This window comes from Oryzias latipes, chromosome 2, assembly GCF_002234675.1.
Source record: "Oryzias latipes chromosome 2, ASM223467v1".
Lineage (NCBI taxonomy): Eukaryota > Metazoa > Chordata > Actinopteri > Beloniformes > Adrianichthyidae > Oryzias > Oryzias latipes.
The window spans coordinates 8338191-8357798 of record NC_019860.2 but is presented as its reverse complement, the minus strand read 5'-3'; the positions used below and the strand labels follow the sequence as shown (position 1 = coordinate 8357798).

General features: G+C 39.3%; 3 protein-coding genes across 6 annotated transcripts in view; 2 read left to right on the top strand and 1 right to left on the bottom strand.

Moving 5' to 3' along the window:
- LOC110013798 (gastrula zinc finger protein XlCGF28.1) overlaps positions 1–19608 on the top strand; it is a 989290-nt gene that overhangs the window by 695014 nt on the left and 274668 nt on the right. The window lies entirely within an intron of this gene.
- Positions 1–19608, bottom strand: part of LOC101169839 (NLR family CARD domain-containing protein 3) — a 1010604-nt gene that overhangs the window by 847623 nt on the left and 143373 nt on the right. The window lies entirely within an intron of this gene.
- LOC101166607 (zinc finger protein 436) lies at positions 3239–9135 on the top strand. Its single transcript, XM_020709677.2, has 3 exons — positions 3239–3727; positions 5658–6092; positions 7249–9135. Exons 1-3 carry the CDS (start codon positions 3556–3558, stop codon positions 8640–8642), a joined length of 2001 nt encoding a protein of 666 aa, XP_020565336.1. The 5' UTR covers positions 3239–3555; the 3' UTR covers positions 8643–9135.

Genomic DNA, 19608 nt, shown 5'->3' with positions numbered 1-19608 from the left:
TTCAAAAAAAGAAAAGAAGGAGAACTGGGATTACCAGTTTGGCCCTGAAGATGTCATGACCAGGGGCCTCATTTATAAATGTTGGGTACGCACAAAAGAAGGCGTACGCCACTCTCTACGCAATTATTGATATTTATAAAAAGCAAACTTGACGGGAACATGTGCGGTCCTTCACGCAAGCTCTGACCCAGGCGTACGCACAAAAACGGGTGAAATGAGAAACGACGACACCGTGGGCAGATGGAAGAAACACGTGAAAGTGAAAATGACAATACTGCCTCTCATAAATAACATGAAGACTTCACAAAGCAAGTCTTACAATTAACAGCCTACACGAACACCCGTTTGATCGATCAGCAGTGAAACAAACAAAAATAAAAATCAAACGAAAATTACAACAGAAATTCAAATGAACACTTATTTGCAAAAAGAAAAGTGAAATATGTTCTGCAATAATCTTCCAAAACGGAGAGCAGAGAAAAGTAAATAATGATAATGGTTAAGTGGATGATAAATGTTTTAACTCACGTTATCACATTGTTTAATTGTTTTGCTAATACATATTTAGTGTGTTCTGCTTTTTCCAGTTTATGTCATTAAAAAAACTGCTGTTACTCTGTTATAGACAGTCAGGTAGTCTGACTTTTTCAACAATGAGTGTGTCTTAAAATCTTGCATTGCCATGAAATATGGAGAATCAAAACTGCCAAATACAAATAAAGGTTCTCATTTATAAATGACAAACAAAATAAATGTACTAAGTTTAAAGTTATGAACATACAAAATAATAGATAAAGACGTGTACAAATGCTTGTTTCCATTCAAACAGAATTTGTTGTTGACATCTATTATTTATAAATTGCTACATTTATTTCTTATATTTGGCAGTCTTATTTGCCAGTCTTGGTTTTACATAATGATGATGTTTTGCACAGTTCTTCCTCAGCCTACAGTTTCTTCTTCTCTCCTCACGTAACATGTTCAACAACATTCCTTAGTGATGAGGAGTAACTGCACCTGCAATGAAAACAATGCAGCGAAAACAATACAGTGAAAGGTCAACTGCTGCATAGTTAATGGCTGCAAGGTTAATGGCTGAATAGTAATTTGCAATTATAAAGAAACAGTAAGTCAAGTCTTTTGGCATTAAATAGCTTCTATTGATAAAAATGTCATGCATTCCTTTTTGGCTATTCAATTCAATTCAATTTTATTTGTATAGCCCAAAATCACAACAACAGTCGTCTCGATGGGCTTCGAAGTGAAACATGAACTCAAAAGGATCACGAATACAAAGAGTTCAATAGGAAAATACTAAAATGAACTAACAAACTGACTAAGCTATACTGGCATCCCTGCCCTTAGACCCCCTTTCGCGGTAAGGAAAAACTCCCAAAAAAAAAACGGATTCCGGAAAAAACGAAGAAACCTCAGGGGTGCCCACATGAAGGAGGGATCCTCCCCCAGGACGGACAGGCGATTTACCAGAACTCATAGAGAAGAATTAACTTATCTAAATCTACAACTACATATATAAAAGTCCAGCAGACGAGCTTCATCCAGCTGTGGTTGGGAGGACAGTCAAAGGCGCGAGTCGAGCCGGAGACAGGAACCACAGCCAGGTGTAGGAGCAGAATCATAGACAAGGTACTCGGTCAGGTACAGAGCAGAGACGAGCCAGAGGCAGGATTAACAGCCAGGTGTAGGAGCGGGAGCAAAGGCGAGGTAAACGGTCAGGAACTGGAGCACGGATGAGGCTATGCAGGAACAATCAAAAGGTAATTGGGCATTGGAGGTGGAGCAGCATCCACATCCCAAGATGTTGATGACATCACTGAAGATGTAATCTCAGGTACAGTGATCCCTTGCTGTAACGCGGTTTACTTTTCACGGTTTCGCTACTTCACGGATTTGCATCTTGCATTGTGTTCTGCATTCTGATTGGCTAAAAAGTCACTCCGCTTCTTCTCTACCTGTGCATCAATAATGTTGCAGTTTAAAGTGAACAGGTACGTAAAACAGCTTGCCAAATTTACATTACGTATGTGCAAATTCTCTTGCAATTTTGAGTTTCTCTAAAACCCATAGTAAAAAGAGTGACAACAACTGCGTATCACTATGCTCTTCCCCCGAACAAACACACGTGCACCGCGGGCTTCAAAAGAAGAAAACACTGCAGAGCGGAGTCAGGATGCAGCGGCTCAGTCTGTAGAGCAGTGAAATACACCTGAGTTACTATTTGTCTGACTGTACTTTGTATTTTTTTCATAACAATTTTAAATTTTCTTCCGTTTAATCCAATTACTCGGGTCGCGGTGGGCGAGCTAATCTCCGCAATTTGAAGCCTTCTGTTCACATCAATGATTTAAATTATTATTTGACAGTACAGAAGTTATTTGTTGAAAAAAAACGATTCTAAAGTACATTAATTTGTGAAACAAATAGTTGAGCCTGTAAAATGGTATGTTCTTTCTTTTCAATGTATAATAGAGTATTTAATTGGATAATAATTGTAAGAAAAAAATAAAGGTTTCTACTTCACGGATTTTGCTTATCACGGGTAATTTTTGGAACGTATATATATATATATATTTATATATAGTCTACATATATATATATATATATACTCTACATATATATATATTTTAATTTTTGAAGATTGTTCTGGGTTAGGGGCACTCCATCACTCTGGCTGGTTGTTGTAAAGGCAGGATCTGTGCAAGTGAGCTTCAAGTGCATTGCAGAACGACGCTTCAGCTGACTGACAGGGATCAAGTTCTAAAGCCTGTCTTACTACACCCATTCACTACCAAAAGGTTTTAGAGTTAGGCCAGGGTGACAGAACACACACCTTCCAAACGAAGGCACAGGAGTTAAAGGGACTGACAGGTGTGGGCAGGGACCTGCAATACTGTTAGTCGACCAGAGCAAGCTTAATATTTGTACCCCTATTAGTTAGGATTTCAATCCTTTACATTTTTATATATATATATATATATATATATATATATATATATATATATATATATATATATATATATATATATATATATATATATATATATATATATATGTAAAATTTTCATTAAAGCTACTTTGATGCCAGATAAGTCTACAGAAAGCATTCTCATGTGGACGCCAATGACCTCACCAAGATGGCGTCGCCCTCCGCCACTATTGGCCAGGCTTCCCAAGCGGGCGTGTCTCCTCTGGCTATATATTTCTTGTTTTGAAAGAAGTTCCAACAGTGACCCGGAAGTAAGGAGCACGAGGCGCTAGCAGCTTTAGCTTGTTAGAAGGCTAGTAGCGCTAGCTTGTATCAAGACGACGGTGGGAAGTTTTGTTGGGAAGTTTGTGAGGTTTTTGGACAGAAATGACGATACGTGGTTCGTGTGGGAACTCTCAGCATTTTCCAAAGTCTCGTAAATGAGTGAAGAAGTGTTGAACCAAAAGACAACGTGGATTGCTGTGATTGAGACTAGCAGCTGATCGGAGCTGCAGTGAAGAGGACCGCGGTGTTTGTGGGAGTTGGAGCTGAAGATCGGAGCAGGAACCATGTCTTCCCTTCAGTCTCTGAGAGAGTTGATCAGCGAGCGACTAGCTGCTGCTGCTGAAGAAATCTTCAGACTCTGTGAAGGAACCATCGTCCAGTACGAGCAGGAGCTCTGTCGTCAGCGCAGACTGCTGGACATAGCGTGGAAACCACAGCTTCAGCTTCACTCTATAGGTATGTTCACTTCAGCAAAGGAGAGAAACCTTTGCTTTTTGAGGCTCACAGTTTTCTGAAGGCCCAGAGACACAATTTGATAATGAATTGAGAAATTATAGATCTTTTATGTCAGACCAAATAAACAAATAAAATGGCTAAATAGACCTAAAATTAGGCAATCACTATTAAAGGGGGGTTTATCTTTTAAAATCATGGATTTGCACAATGTTGTATTTTAATTCATTTACATTATATGTTTAATTTATTATTATTGAGGGTCAATATGAACATTCAGCCTGTTAATATATGATTATTTTCTTTACAGGGCTGGTAGCTGTACTCATTTTTTGTATTCAATTTCTTGCACTTATCTTTGATAACACTTGAGTCACGTGTTTCATGTGTGTACCTCTAGCAGACATACCTGTTGAAGCTATAGCAATTCTAGACTTCTCGATCTCAAATGCTGCTCGTATCTCTGCTAGAATCTGCTAGGGGTGTGTATCGGCACGACGATACCATATAATCCTGATACGCGTCCCATGATGCGATACGTATTGCGAATTTGTACGTGGTAGTATGACTTGGAAAAAAGGGAGCCAGTTTAGCTCGTGCTGGTTTGCGGCGCCTTCCATCCGTGAAACCAGGGTTCGACTCCGGGCTGCTCCATGTTCCCTCCTCTACCTCTGCCAGTTCCAAGCCCGGTTTGAGAAGGTTGCGTCAGGAAGGGCATCCGGCGTAAAACATTGCCAAATTTACCATGCGACTTGTTCGCTGTGGCGACCCCTGATGGGAGAAGCCGAAAGTGGAAGAAGTATGACTTGGAAAAAAAACTCATCTTAATGTTAATATGCCTCACATTGTAATAAAATAGTAACGTTTACTTTATTTAATGATCACTTTGGTAAAGCACCACAAAAGTATTTAATATACAAGTTGCTTTTACTCAAACAAATTCATAGTGCTTTTATTTTGGTAAATTACAATATACATGTTCCTAATAGCCTAAAGGGAACATTCAACATTGTCTTTTTTTTACAACAAACCTTTTTCAGTATAAGAAAAAAAGAATGGATGTGCCTCAACCAATAAGATAACAAGATAACCATAAGAAGTATAATGTAGGAAATAAAGTGCTGTTTTTTTCTTTTACTTTGTTCAATTTAGATTCTTTAGCACTTTATTTCTATAGTGCTTTAAAATAAAAGGTGGAAAAAACAATTCTTCCAAAAAACAGAGACTCTTGAGTTTTTCAATTTTCTGAGCACAGATTTCAAAAATGTCTCTCAGCTGCTCACAACAGAGGAAACACTCAGGACTTTGTCATTACCTACAGCCTGTCAGGTGGACTGTCCAGAGTGTCCGGTTGTGTACATCTGTCCACAAATGTCCAGATGCCACTTGTGTACAGATTCCAAAGTACAAAAGTGGCATCTGGAACAGCTGCTTGTGCTGGTGGAACTACACCCAATGGTCTTCAAGTCTCGACTGTGCGCCATAAGTGCAGATGCCAGTAAAGTGTGTCCCACATGATCCAATGAGTGTTCATTGACGTGGCCTAATCAGACACTACTGTGTGTTTGTTTCTGTCACCAGTGAAATTAGGACTTTCCTTCTCTAGAACCAGAAGAACAAAATAGAAGAACAAAGTTTCAAGCCTTTAAACTGTGTCAGTGTCAAATGGAGAAGTAGAATAGAATAAATAATATTAGAATAACTTATACATGTAACCTATGTAATTCATTTAACATGGAATTTTAATTACATATTGACCTATTTAATGACACTTGTGATCATATTTTCAATATATGTATTTCTAATTTGTCCCTTCTGGGCTTCCATACTTCTCAGGTATTTTCTTAAATGATCACTGAGTTTATTGGTGCTTGACAAAACCCAAAATCCTGTAATTGTATAAAGGTCTCCTTGTTGTGTTTGGTTCCTGCAGCCCTCCCCCAGCATTGGATGACAGAAGAGGAAGATCTCTGCAACCAGCAGAGGAACTTGAGCGTGGAGCAGGAGGAACCAGAACAGATTAGAGTGGAACTGCATGATCCAGAACCTCCACAGATCAAAGAGGAACCAGATGAACCAGAACCAGAAGAATTCTTCATCATTCAGGATGAAGGTCAGCTGGATCTGAAGCAGGAGACTGATACCTTGATGGAGATTCCTACTTATGAGGAGGATAAGAACAGTGAAGCAGATCTAAACAACCAGCAGAGCTTTAATGTAACTGATGGTGAGTGTGAAGAAGGAAGCCAACAAGAAGTAAACCAAGATGAAGATTCAACATCAACTACAGATGAAGAGACAGACACACAAAACAGAGATCAGAGGAAGAGAAGAGTCCAAAGTGTGGAGAGCTCTCACATGTCAGAAGGTCAGTATGACTGAGCTTCAGCTCCATGCCATCAGTATGTTCACTTCAACGGTTTTATCTTGAAAATGCAAAAATGCAGTCCACCAACAGCCTGTCCTGGAAGAGTCTCTTCTGTAACTTGCAGTTGAAAAGACACAAAACATTGTTGTATTCTGTTGAAAATGCAAATGCAATCCCCTCCCCTCTGCATTTTCATTTTATTCATGACACACATAAGCGTTAAGTATAAAATGAAAAAGCATTTTGAAATATTGCTTTTTCATTTTAATTTTGAGTCATTTAAAGCAGTTACATTTTGAAAATTAAAAAGCATTTCTATTAATCCCTCTTAATTGTCAAATTAGACATTTCTAAATGAATTTTGCTACATGTTTAGCAGAGAACATTTTGAAAATGAAATGTCAAATACCATTTTCATTTTAATTTTTTATTAAGTGACAGAATAAGCTGTGTTGAGGAAGGAAATGAAAAAAGCATTTTGGTGGATTGCTTTTTAATTTTGAGTCAAAAAATGCAGCTTCATTTTGAAAATGAAAAAGCATCTTTTCTTTTTTTTATTTATGCTATACAATCGCTTCCATACCAAGAAGCCAAACTCCAGTAGACCTCAATAAAATGGCAGACTGCTACTACACAGTCATTCTATTAGTCCGTTTATTTTTTTTTCATTGTTTATTTTTTTTCCTTTTTGGCAGTTACATAAGTAATAAACTCAGCAATCAGATGCCTTAGTAAAGTATGTGGTGCCCGCTGGCCCAAACTTAAACATTTGATTAACAGTTTGTCCCCCAGCCGCTTTAAGTGAAAGGGGCGGGAAATTTGAACAAGGTCATCATGTGCTGCTGTGCTAAAAAAATAAAAAAGAAGCAACTTATTAAACAAAAAAGCACTTTATAGATGGTCTTACAAGTTAGTTTGCATTACAATGGTCCTTCAGGGGCTCCTGAAGTAAATAAGCAGTCACAGGTTGTGAGTAATCTTTTTAAAAGTGTTTATTTGATTTGGTTTTAAAACTAAGGAATTACATTCTTTAAATTAAAATAATCAAAATTTGAATTATGCACATTCTGACTGAAACTATTCAATTTTTATTGGTGCATAACAATAAACCAAGTCATCATAACATATAAAAGGACCTCTTCTTGTGTTTCCTCAGTCCTCCCCAAGCATTGGGTGATTAAAGAGGAGGATCTCTGCAACCTGCAAAGGAACTTCAGAGTGGAACAGGATGATCGAGAACCTCCACATTATGAAGAGCAGGAGGAACCAGAACCTCTACATTATAAAGAGGAGCCAGAGGAACAAGAACCTTCAGAGATGAAAGAGGAGCCAGAGGAACAAGAACCTTCAGAGATGAAAGAGGAGCCAGAGGAACCCTTCATCGGTCAGTATGAGGAGCTTGATCTGAAGCAGGAGACTGATACCTTAATGGAGATTCCTACTTATGAGGAAGAGGAGGACAGTGAACTAACTGATTGTCAGGATGAAGAAGTAAACCAACACGAAGAATCAACATCAACTACAGATGAAGAGACAGACCCACAGAACAGAGATCAGAGGAAGAGAAGAGACAGAAGTCATGTCCAAAGTGCGGACAGCTCTCACATGTCAGAAAGTCAGTGTGACTTTGATGTTAGAATAAATCCTAACAAATCAGCCTTGGTTAAGAAACGTAAACGATCTCCAAAAGAAGAGAGACTTTCCTCTATCAGGTCTGGCAAAAACTCCAGAATAACTAGTAATCCGTCTGACTATATGGGAACTGGATCTGATGAAAAATGTTATATCTGCAAAGAATGTGGTAAAAGCTTTTGTAACATATCTCTGTTCGAAATACACATAAGAATCCATGCAGAAGATAAGCGATTTCCTTGTACAGAATGTGAAAAAAGTTTTACTCGGAAATCTAATCTCAAAACACACATGAGAACTCACACAGGCGAGAAGCCCTTCACTTGTAAAGAATGTAATACAAGTTTTAATCAAATATCTGGTCTTAGAATACACATGAGAACTCACACACGAGAACAGCCTTTTTCATGTGAAGAATGTAAAAAAAGCTTTAATCAAATATCTAATCTCATAACACACATGAGAACACACACAGGAGAAAGGCCTTTTACTTGTAAAGAATGCAACAAAAGTTTTAATCAAATATCTAATCTCCAAAAACACATGAGAACTCACACAGGAGAAAAGCCCTTTTCTTGTAAAGAATGTAAAAGAAGTTTTAATCAAATATCTAATCTTCAAAAACACATGATAACCCACACAGGAGAAAAGCCCTTTTCTTGTGAAAAATGTAAAAGAAGTTTTAATCAAATATCTAATCTCCAAAAACACATGAGAACCCACACAGATGAAAAGCCCTTTTCTTGTGAAAAATGTAATAAATCTTTTAATCAAATATCAAATCTCAAAACACACATGAGAACTCACACAGGAGAAAAGCCTTTCTTTTGTAAAGAATGTAACAAAAGTTTTAATCAAATATCCAATCTCCAAAAACACATGAGCACTCACAAAGGAGAGAAGCCTTCAAAAATGTGAATAATTTAAAACACGTTTTTGAAGTTTAAAAACTCCAGGGGTCAACCCCCAATGTTCTAATGAACTCCAAAGCAACCTGAAGTTGCCACATTGATAGAGTAACTTTATTAGAGGAAGGCACATTATTGATTATTGAATGTGCAGAAATTCTTTTTTTTTCTTTTTAAGACTTTGAATGATTTGATATTGTAGCGCAGTTTGGCCCTTTTTATATTTGAGACAAAACCTTTGAAGATACGCAAATGTTTAATGGTGTGTTTAGTACAATTTTAGTGGGAATTGGGTAAACTAAGAGCCATTTTAAGTTGCATTTAATATTTTTTTGATTTATTAATGTAGAATCTTCTGTATGATGCTGCTCAGTTTGTTATTGTCAGTGTTGTACTAAAGCAAAACAGCTACAAGGTTGCGGCTGAGCATTACTGGAGGGCTGGATATTTGTGAACCTGAGTGCTTCTGGAAACAAAATAAATACCTGCTTTGTTCTACCTGGTCCTCGCCTCGACTGTAATCTTTGAACCAACTGTTGTTTCTGATGCTTGTGTTCTCCGTGCGACACTTCCTTTTATCATAACATCACAAACACAACGCAGAGCCTCAGAGGTCCCCGGAGAGGTATCTATACAAGAGGGTTACATCTTTTGGTGTCTTCTAGTGCTGGCGGTTTAGAGATGGCTGCTTGGTAAGAGAGATCTCAAGAGATCTCAAGCTTCATGTGTGCAGCAGTAAGTGTTGGAACCTTTCCACAAACACAACAGTCACAGTGAAAGAATGAAAAAGAATTTTTGACCTTTAAATTAATAGGTTCACAGATATAGGTCCATTCATTCTATAGCAGAGAGCTCAGATCCCACTGTTTGTTCACCCATCTCTTTATTCAGACACTTTTCATCTCTGAGTTTGATTCCTGCAACAAGCTACCACAATCAGGCATCTACAGATCATCCAAAACCTGCTGTCTGTTTGATTTCATCTAAGGTCACGTCATTGTTCAGATCTCTGCACTGGTTGTCGGTGGTTGCTTCAATCAAAGTCTTCAATCTGGGCTAAAGAGAGGTTAACTCAATGCCATCTTTTTACCTGAGCACTTTTGTCAAGATCTTAAAGGCCTCTTGCTCTGGGCTTCCATCAGTGAACTTTAACTGGTGGTTCTTGCACTAAGCAATAAGAGATCACAGTTAAACTTTTTAGCTCGATGATACACAAAGTGGAAGGAACTATCCAACTCTATACAGTCTACAAAAACAGACAATGCTAGAAGCGAGCTTTTCTATACTTTCCTTGATAAAACAACATTATCCACTACATCACAGTTCTTGTGTCTGAGACATTTCTCTGACAGCGTTTAACTTGAAAAGTCAGCTTCATGTTGGAGTCAGCTGAAGTCCGGAAGTCATTTCTGGCAGTGGAGTTGAGTTTAGAAGAGCCCACTTTACAGTCTTTACTGACAGCAGAACCATCAGAACTCTGCATTTGGACTTTTTTCACACACATTCATACACAGAGATGCTGAGATGCACATTGAACACCTGAACACATCTTACCCACTTCACACACGTTTCTATCTGCTTTCAGGTTAAAGGACAGCGACTTATCAGAGATGAGCTGTGAAGTTCTGGTCTCAGCTCTGAAGAATAACCCATCCAATCTGACAGAACTGGACCTGAGCTGGAACAGGAACCTGCAGGATTCAGGATTTCTTAATCTGTGTGGTTGTCTGGAGAGTCCAGACTGCAGACTGGGTCTGGACTCTCCAGACAACCACACAGATTGTGTGGTTCAGTTGTGTTCAGGTCAATATGATGACAAAGTTGTGTTGACACTAAACTACAAACATGAGACTGATGTTCTTTTGCTGCATGCTGACCAACTTCAGGTTGAAGGCTCCCACTAGTGCGGACATATCTATTAGATATCCAAATATTGGTTATTTCAATGTTTACATCATAGATATACATTATGTATTTGGTAGACATGGATTCATAGAGGTAGTGTGCACACTGCTGTGTAGATCTCAGGCTGATGACGTTTCCCACAGCTAAGTGTGTCGACATCCCATCATGCCTTGCGGCATGCCATTTGGGTAGTTTATTTCCGTTGGACATTAGATGTCTGTTGGATAACTAATATACATCAATTGCAGATGTGTACTGGACATCACAGACATCTCTGTCTTTTTTACTCAGATGTCTACCAATAGAGTTCTGCATATATAGGTCTCCTACACATCTGCCTGTAGACATCTAGCCTTTTGCATATTTATAGTTGTCCATTAGATAATTTTTTAAACATATCTTAAATATAAAATAAACACTGCAATTTTACATCTATCTATTCATCTTCAGAAGCCACTGACTCTTTCACTGTCACAGGATTGCTGCTTCCAACCCAGATACTATTGGGCAAAGACGAGGTACAACGTGAACAAATCGCCAGTCTGTTGCCTGCCCCCTTTTACTGTAGTGCCATTTGTTAGGAGTTTGGAAGGAAAACCAAAGCAGAAACGCAGGCAGGACAAAGTTATTGTGTTTATTGTGAGTTTGGAGGAAGTTAGTTTTGATGCCACATGCACAGGTGAGTGCTGAGGATTTCCTTGAGGCTGATGAATAATTAGGCGAGGCACAGCACAGAGCAGATGACATCTCTGGATCAGCAGGGAATTCCTAAACAGTCAAAAGGTGGGGCTGGAAATCCCCTGACCAGTGAGGAACGTCGTGGAGGAGGGACCTATACGTGGTGTAATGAGGCGAGGAAATCCAGAACCAGAACAAAAATCGTGAGTATGAAACGCTGGAAGACATAAACTAGGAATTGCTGGACTGTAAACTGACTCAATGAACTCAAAGTGTAGAAGTGAAACTGAAAATCTTAAATACTGTTGAACAATGAAAAATTAGTATAATCACCCAGCACAGGTGAGGAAAATTAGATTAGAAAAAAAAGCAGGGTGGAAATGAATCATGACACAATTTGGATTGGATTGTTACTGACCAAAGTCCAACTTCCCTGTTTAAAAAAAGCAAAACAATTTTTTTCAAGATTTCAAGAATCAATAAGATTTATTCTTCATTGTTAGTGAAACAACAGTTTGTTTCTGTGGCCATTATTCAGATGTATGGCTTCAAGCGACATGACTTGGACTCAAGTCAGACTCATGAATTTTACGACTTTAGACTCGACTTGGACTTCAACCGCAAAAATTTGTGACTTGACCCGGACTTTAGCCCTCTGACTCTGAAAAGACTTGCTAGTTTCTCCAACATCCAAAAATTAAGAAGCATGTTGACATACACCACGCCACGGTCTCTCTGTCTCTTTGTGTGAGCATCTTTATGTGTGTGCATCTTCGGCACAAGAAGATGCACACAATCCATTGGTTGGATTGATCTGCCAATCCAACCAATCAAATTGTAATGGGAGGGCCAAAAGATCTGTCAATCAAACTTAGTGCGAGTTCCTGTATTTAGTTCAATAATAAAATGTATGAGGTTGTTAACAAAAAATCAGTTTGCAGAGCATACAGCAAGAAGAGCCTGGTTCACTTTGCAGTTACATAAAGATCCAAGAGATTTTCAGACTTTGTGCTGAATTCAGGTTGAGGATCTGCATTGTGTCAAAGACCAGCTGTGCTGCTTTGGTCTCAGCTCTGAAGTCCAACCCGTCCCACCTGACAGAACTGGACCTGACAGACAACAACCTTCAGTCTTCAGATGTTCAGCAGCTCCAGGATCTGGTGGAGAGTCCAAACTCCAAACTGCAGACTCTGAGGTCAGTAGAGGGTTGGAGTCAGTCCAGCTGCTTCCAGATGTTTGGTCCTAAAGTTAGTCTGAGAGCAAAGATGCAGAGTTTCCTGTGAAGCTGCAGCTTCTCAGTGAAGCTCTGAGGAGAATGATGACAGGCTTAAGGACAACAGTCAGCCAATCAGAGCAGCAGAAGCTCCAACAGGTGAAGATGACAGGAAGCTGCTGCTCTGAACAGGACTGAAGCTCCTGCTGCTCTTTCTGCTGCTCCCTCATCACTTCTTTTAACAAATCTCACAGGTGGAAGGGTGCAGCTCTTTTCTCTTTTAAAATGATTTAGGGGAGGCGTTATCACTGGACGGTGTTCCTGGGAGGTGGAGAGCAGAGTGATGGAGGAATCAGAGGAAGTGGAGATGAATGTCAGAGCTGCAGCAGGAACTGATCTGAGATCAGCTCCACTGTCTCTCTCAGCATCAAGTGGACAGTTATTGTGCTGCAGCTCCCCCGGTGGACTGATGGAGAACTGCAGACCATCTTGTCATTCTAACTTGGAGGGTTGGGGAATCTTCTGCTTCTAACTTCTCGTATTGAGAGATTCTCTGAACTTTGTCAGCATATACTTACCGTAGTTTTTGATGTAATCCTTCCTGTCAGCTGACGTTTGTGTTTCTTCTGACATTGTCATGAGGAATCAGCTGTGGTTTTAAGTAAGTGTGGATTTAAGTAATAAAGTCAGTTTTCAGGTATGTTCATGTTGATATGATGGATGGACGGGACATCAAACCCTACCTTCCCATAAATGGCTGAAGAGGGGGTCAAACACTACTTTTAGCTGTTGAAACACACAAAGGAGGACCCTTTTAAAGCTTTTAATTAAAAGGCAACGCCCCAATTTTGATGTAAAAACACAACATTTTTAAGTTTAGTTTTAGCTCTATTTTAAAGTTTTGCCATTTTATGCAAATAAAAACTGATTTAAATTTGTAAGAATGCAACCAGTGATTAACCTTACGTATAGTTTTAAATCGATTTTAATGAGTAAATGAGAGGGTTTTGTGTAGGTGATCAGGGATTCCATCATGTTTATATGCTCTTTGATTATTAATTTATTTCATTTCGTATATATGCATGAACTTGTCATGAGTCCTGCCCTCTGATTGGTTGACTCCCCCATCCACTAACCCTCCCTCCCCCCTAGGTTCATTATTGGACACAGTTTCTTGCAAGGAATGTGTCAGAATTCAGAGCGCAGTTGTAGCGCACTTGTGATTTTATCCAGCAGATTGGAGCACACGCAGAAGCACATTTGAGCAGTTGTAATCACAAATTTGACGTTGTAACTCTAAATGAACACATGCAAATGGAAATTTGTCAGTTCACAGCAGAAGATTTTTACACACAGATGCAGATTTTTGGTGTGCAAGTTCTCACATTCTGTATTCCAAGTTCTCACATCAATTCTACCAGCTCGACCATTTAGACACATTTTTACCTTAATGCACAACAGCCAATCAGCTTTCACTGATCTATTTCAGTGGTTTGGCATCTGCTCCAATAGAATTTTTAGTATGAGGGTGAAGGCTGAAGATAAAGGAGGGATTTGTTAGTGAAAGATCAACTTTCTGTCTGGTTAGTCTTTCCAAGCAAACCAGGAAGTTTCTGACTTAATGATCAAAAGTTTGTCAACAACTGCTTTAGTGAGTCTGGAGAATAAAGTTGATCTGTTGGGATTTTCTTCTACTCTAGTCTGGACATTCAAGCAAACGTTTCATTTTCAGTAGAAACATTTTTTAACAGAAATTGCTTCTACTTCATTGACTAAACTGTGGTTTAGAATCAAAGCAGAAACATAAAGATTTTTCATTTTCAGTCAACAACAATCTTTAGATGTTCTTCATGTTCAAAGTCACGACTGAGCTCTTTCTTTTTCATGTAGCTGCTATATTTCTTGTCTCTAAACTGTGTTAAACACCTAATGTCCTAATTCTTCATGCTGATCAGGCAGAAATGCAGAAATGTGTGCTGCAGATCCCATGTTTGCCACTAGAGGGCAGCACAGCAGCTTCAGTCTTTGTCATTGTTGCTGTGTGAGCCAGAAGGAGCTTCAAAGTGAGCTGCAGCTTGGTTCAGACAAACCTCCACATTCACACACAGATGTGATCCTGAAGAAGTCTGAACAGAACATTTCAGGAGAACTCTTCAGTCCAGAACATGAGCCTGCATTGTTCCTGAAACTGGGATCAGAGTTCTGCTCTCTGCTCCAACAGAACCACCTTCATGAGCTCCTGGTTTCTTCTGGATCCTCCAACATTCAGACGCTCTCTGACTGAGTTCATGTCTGCACAGAAACCTTCAGGATTCTCTTCTTCCACACGTCTTTCACTCTGAAACTCTCTTCTGAATGTGGATCATCTCAGTCAGACGTTCAGCAGCATCAGAGCCGTGCATGTGCTCCTCCTCATGAGTCCTGAAGCTACACTGTCAGCTGCAAAGATAGTGCAGCTGACAGTGCAGGAAATCTTGATCTTGTGAAGAATCTGCAGCCGTTGAAACACACCCTGTTACTGACGAACAAAGACGTCCTTCCGGAATGTGGTTCTGCTGCAGAACATTTTGCCAAACTAAAGCTGCTCCTCTTTCAACGGCAGAGAAAAAGGCCCAAAGATCATCTGGACCAGGGGTGCTCATTACGTTGATCGTGGTCAACCGCTTGAACCTCAACGACATGAGGGTAGATTACAGGCCAGCAAAGATAAATAATCAAAAAAAATAAAAAATATGTTTCTAAAATATCTCTCAGATAATCAAAATCCTCACAGAGAAGTACGTGACTTGATTGACATGCAGAACGGCCACTTGAACATCCTCTGATACAAACGTCACTGCATATGTGTGTTTAAATACACTGAGCACAAATTCTGTCTGTCATCAGAAAGTCACTACTTGCCCCACGGCAGTTAAGTCCCGGACAGAAGACCAATCTGGTCCACTGGAGCGTTTATTGAGGCCTGGATCACCCCGTGTGCTTCTGCAGGTCCTGCCCGATGGATCCAGTTTACAGCAGAGCATAAAATTCAATAGTCCCTGCTGTCTGTTTTTCTAATAAAACGCCTCATCTGTTAATACAAAAGTTTCTGCTCACATAGATTTGTGTAGTTTTAGTGTAAAGATTTAGAATTATTAGTACATAAACAATGTTATGTTCTAATAGATTATAGTACTATGTTCATCAAACAGTATTTTAATCCTGAAAAAACGATAGATAGATAGATAGATAGATAGATAGATAGATAGATAGATAGATAGATAGATAGATAGATAGATAGATAGATAGATAGATAGATAGATAGATAGATAGATAGATAGATAGATAGATAGATAGATAGATAGATAGATAGATAGATAGATAGATAGATAGATAGATAGAAGGAGGGAGAAAGAGAGGTAGATCTTTTGGATCTTGTTATCTCAAAAGTAGCTCAGGTGCCAAAGAAGTGTCGATACCCCTGATCTGGAAGATCCACATCCACATTCTTTCAGTCAGAGCTGCTCTCAGGCTCAGCTTTGGCTCAGACTCTGTTTCCTTACAGTCTGAATGTCCTGTTGATGTGGCAGATATGCTTCTGTCAGCAGTAAAGGGTCAGAGGTCAGAGCAGAGCTTTAAGTCAACAAAGTGTTCAGAAAAGACGGGAAATTTCATGGACAACCAGGAATGCTCCATAAAATCAGAACAATGTTGGTGTTTGCAGGTAAATTCATAAAAGCTGATGATCTGTTTGAACTAAAATTAACATTTCTGCTCCCAGTCTGACAGAAACTGTTCTGCTTTGAAGAGACGACCACCATGACCACTAAGGGATCAGAGCTCCTGCAACAAACTTCAACATGTCGGCTGTGATGCAACAACCTGTCAGTTAATCTTCAGCAAAGGAATCCAGACAATGAGGAAGACAGACGAGCACAAAACTCTCTGCAGAGTTGAAACAAACTGCCTGCTCTGACTCGCCTACATTACTGGATCTTCTGAATTTAAAGTTCTGATTCTAACAAACCTGGAAAGAAAAAAATGTCTCTGCTTTACTGCCAGACATTTTACTGAGCTGCACCTAAACAAACTCTCTGTTTCTCTAAGTCCGACTGATGATCAGTCTCATTTACAAGACAAGCTTTTTCCAGGAAATAGTCAGGCCCCTCCCTTCAGCTACATCACGAGATGGCAGATGAGGGAAGTCGATGCACATCTTGAAGGATATGGAGTCCTATACTGTTCATAATTAAATAAATAAATATTTAATTAAATAAATAAATGTGGCCTCATGAAAATACTCAATCAACCAATAAATCTCTCATAAATATATAAAAAGATCATGAAATTGTGAAAAACCTGCACACTGATTTTATATAAGCCATTATATTATTCAATATATTTCATTTTGCTTTAAAAACCTGTTCATTATTTCAAAACAGCATTTTAAAATATTCATTTTTAATCATGTGGGATATTATTATAATTCTGTCTTTTTTCAGAAGCTCGTATTTCAAAATCAATATTTTCCAAATTAGCTTTGTTTTTATTTCATGTTGCTGTTTTTCACAATGGCTTATTTATTTCATGAAGAGCTTTTTCAGGAGAATGGGTCTATCTGTCAATCAGTGAAAGTGGGCGGGATCTAAACGCTCATTGGCTTATCCATGGAAATCGACTCTTATTCCTCGATACCCGCTCAGCGGTGTGCCAGTCAGAGAGATGACATATTTCAGTGATATCCGCGTGGCCTTGCTGACATTGGAGATCAAATAGAGACAAACTATCTGTCTGCTGCGGCAAAGACGGACAACTCTGTTTTTGTAGTTTGAGGGTTTGTGTGGACCAAACCACAGAGGAGCTCCGGTCGTCCACGTCTATAAGTCCCCCGTTGAAACACTCCTCATTCTTACGACATTCACTCAGAGCTCACATCCGGCGAGCCGGCGGACCGACAGAGTCAGACCAGGCAGCTGCGAAAAGCGGAACAAGCCTGCTCGGGCCTCCTGAACCTTATATTTTTCTATTTTCAATGAAACAATGATTATAATCAGGTCCTCTGATTTTATTTTTCCCTCCCTTCAAAATGTTGAACCTTTCCTGCGATGACGTTTCTGACCGTGGTCGGAAAACGCAGCGGAGATCCGGGATTGATTGAGCAATTCTGCAGCCAGGGTTTACTCCAAGAATCAGGATCTGCACTTTGGAGGAAACCTTTTTTTATTATTACTTTTCCGGGGGACAGGGCAACAGACCCTTAACTTGCGCTCACACACTCACTCTCGCGCTGCCTGGGCGCTCTGATTTACACGTAAGACGTAGTTTGACTGCAGGAGCTGAAGCAGAGACTCTCTAGGATGATCTCATGAACTCAAACATGGAAACATTGTTATCATGTGAAACTATTCAAAATAAATAAACCTGATCTCTTAACACTCCATGTACATTGTGCATCCAACATTTTTACTGAGATAAGCGCGGGCAACCGCTCCATGTGGCTATCAGGCTAAAAACATTAGCTGGTAGCCCATCCCACACGCGGCATGTTGCGTTCATGGAACTCCAGTTCATAGAAGTTTTGTGGAACTCCAACAACCACCCAGCCTAACTTAGACCACTACTAGATGTTAATGAGAAGATGAAAATTGCCGAACCGACCACAAAACCACCTGGATTATGCACACTCGCCCAAAGCCACTTTTATCCGCAAATTTAGAACAAAAACTGCCCAATTTCGTGTAACACTGTGGATGTGTTGAGGTGCATACTCCCCCTAGTGTTTAGGAGTGTGCATTGCGCCATCACGTTTGGTGAAGCATCTTCGATCGATATAGTCAGGGTGCTGCTGCTCATGTCTGAGTAAAGGAATAGCCAATCACAAAAGTGTCTCCGCCTTGTCTGGTTTGATTGACAGATAGACTCATTCTCCTGAAAAAGCTCTTCATGAAATAAATACGCCATTGTGAAAAACAGCAACATGAAATAAAAACAAAGCTACTTTGGAAAATATTGATTTTGAAATATGAGCTTCTGAAAAAAGACAGAATTATAATAATATTCCAAATGATTAAAAATGAATATTTTAAAATGCTGTTTCAAAATAATGAACAGGTTTTTAAAGCAAAATGAAATATATTGAATAATATAATGGCTTATATAAAATCAGTGTGCAGGTTTTTCACAATGTCATGATCTTTTTATATATTTATAAGAGATTTATTGGTTGATTGTGTATTTTCATGAGGCCACATTTATTTATTTAATTAAATATTTATTTATTTAATTATGAACAGTATAGGACTCCATAGAAGGAGGACATGTAGTCAAATAGGAAGTAAAGGCCCTCACCTTTCTCCAGCTATTCTCTGACTGTGGACAATGGGTTTTCACTTTTCAGACTATAGGCAGGTTGAGGGTTTGATTCCAGGAAGGGTCACAGTCTGTGTCAGGTGGAGAATCTGACATGAAAAATGATGAAAATTTTGTAAAAAAAGATCCTGTGATTTTGAAAGTGTTGCTGATGACAGGTGGGGTGAAATGAGTGTCTGTGAATAGAACATATGCGTTAGTGAGAAAAGCGAGCAGAGAATCCATAAGTTGCAGAACACGTTTATGACTCCTCAGCTGTTGATGTTTTTGGCATCGTAGCGGCTGAAGTTAGAAGATCAGTTTGTTGAATGATAATCAAGCAAGATCAGATTAAACCAACATTTTCTTTCTGTTCTGCCAAATGTTAATATGAAATGTGAAGAAGTTTTGAAATGTTTACTAGGGCTGATCGCCAGTCCATTTATTGGGATTGAAAAAAATGAAGAATGACGCTGACAAACTCAGACCTGTTGCCTATTTTTCTACTAAACTTGATCTCGTTGTAAGGATGTGGCCTGTGTGTCAGAGCTGTGGTGGCTGTTTCAATGGCTGTCTGCCACTATTGTGTTATTTCATTCTGTGGTTTTGAGAGTGACACATTTTGCGGCTGACCTTTCTGTCGCCTGGGCGACGCTTGAATTGCTTGTTGATGTTCCTGATAATGATCACGAAGCAGGATTATCCCTTGTGCTATCCTAGCCACTTGAACGTTGGGAGTTGGGTCATCTAGACCCACTAGACCAGGGGTCGGCAACCTTTTTTACTCAAGGAGCCATTTGGGACCGCCCCTAATAAAAAAGAAAGCACCCGGAGCCACAACCCGTTTTGACAT

What these genes read in the sequence shown, in the direction of transcription:
- LOC101166607 (XM_020709677.2), top strand. Translation starts at nt 3,556, where the DNA reads ATGTCTTCCCTTCAGTCTCTGAGAGAGTTGATCAGCGAGCGACTAGCT. An exon ending in GCTTCAGCTTCACTCTATAG is followed by an intron (nt 3,728 to 5,657) that starts GTATGTTCACTT and finishes TGGTTCCTGCAG; the next exon opens with CCCTCCCCCAGCATTGGATG. An exon ending in GAGCTCTCACATGTCAGAAG is followed by an intron (nt 6,093 to 7,248) that starts GTCAGTATGACT and finishes GTGTTTCCTCAG; the next exon opens with TCCTCCCCAAGCATTGGGTG.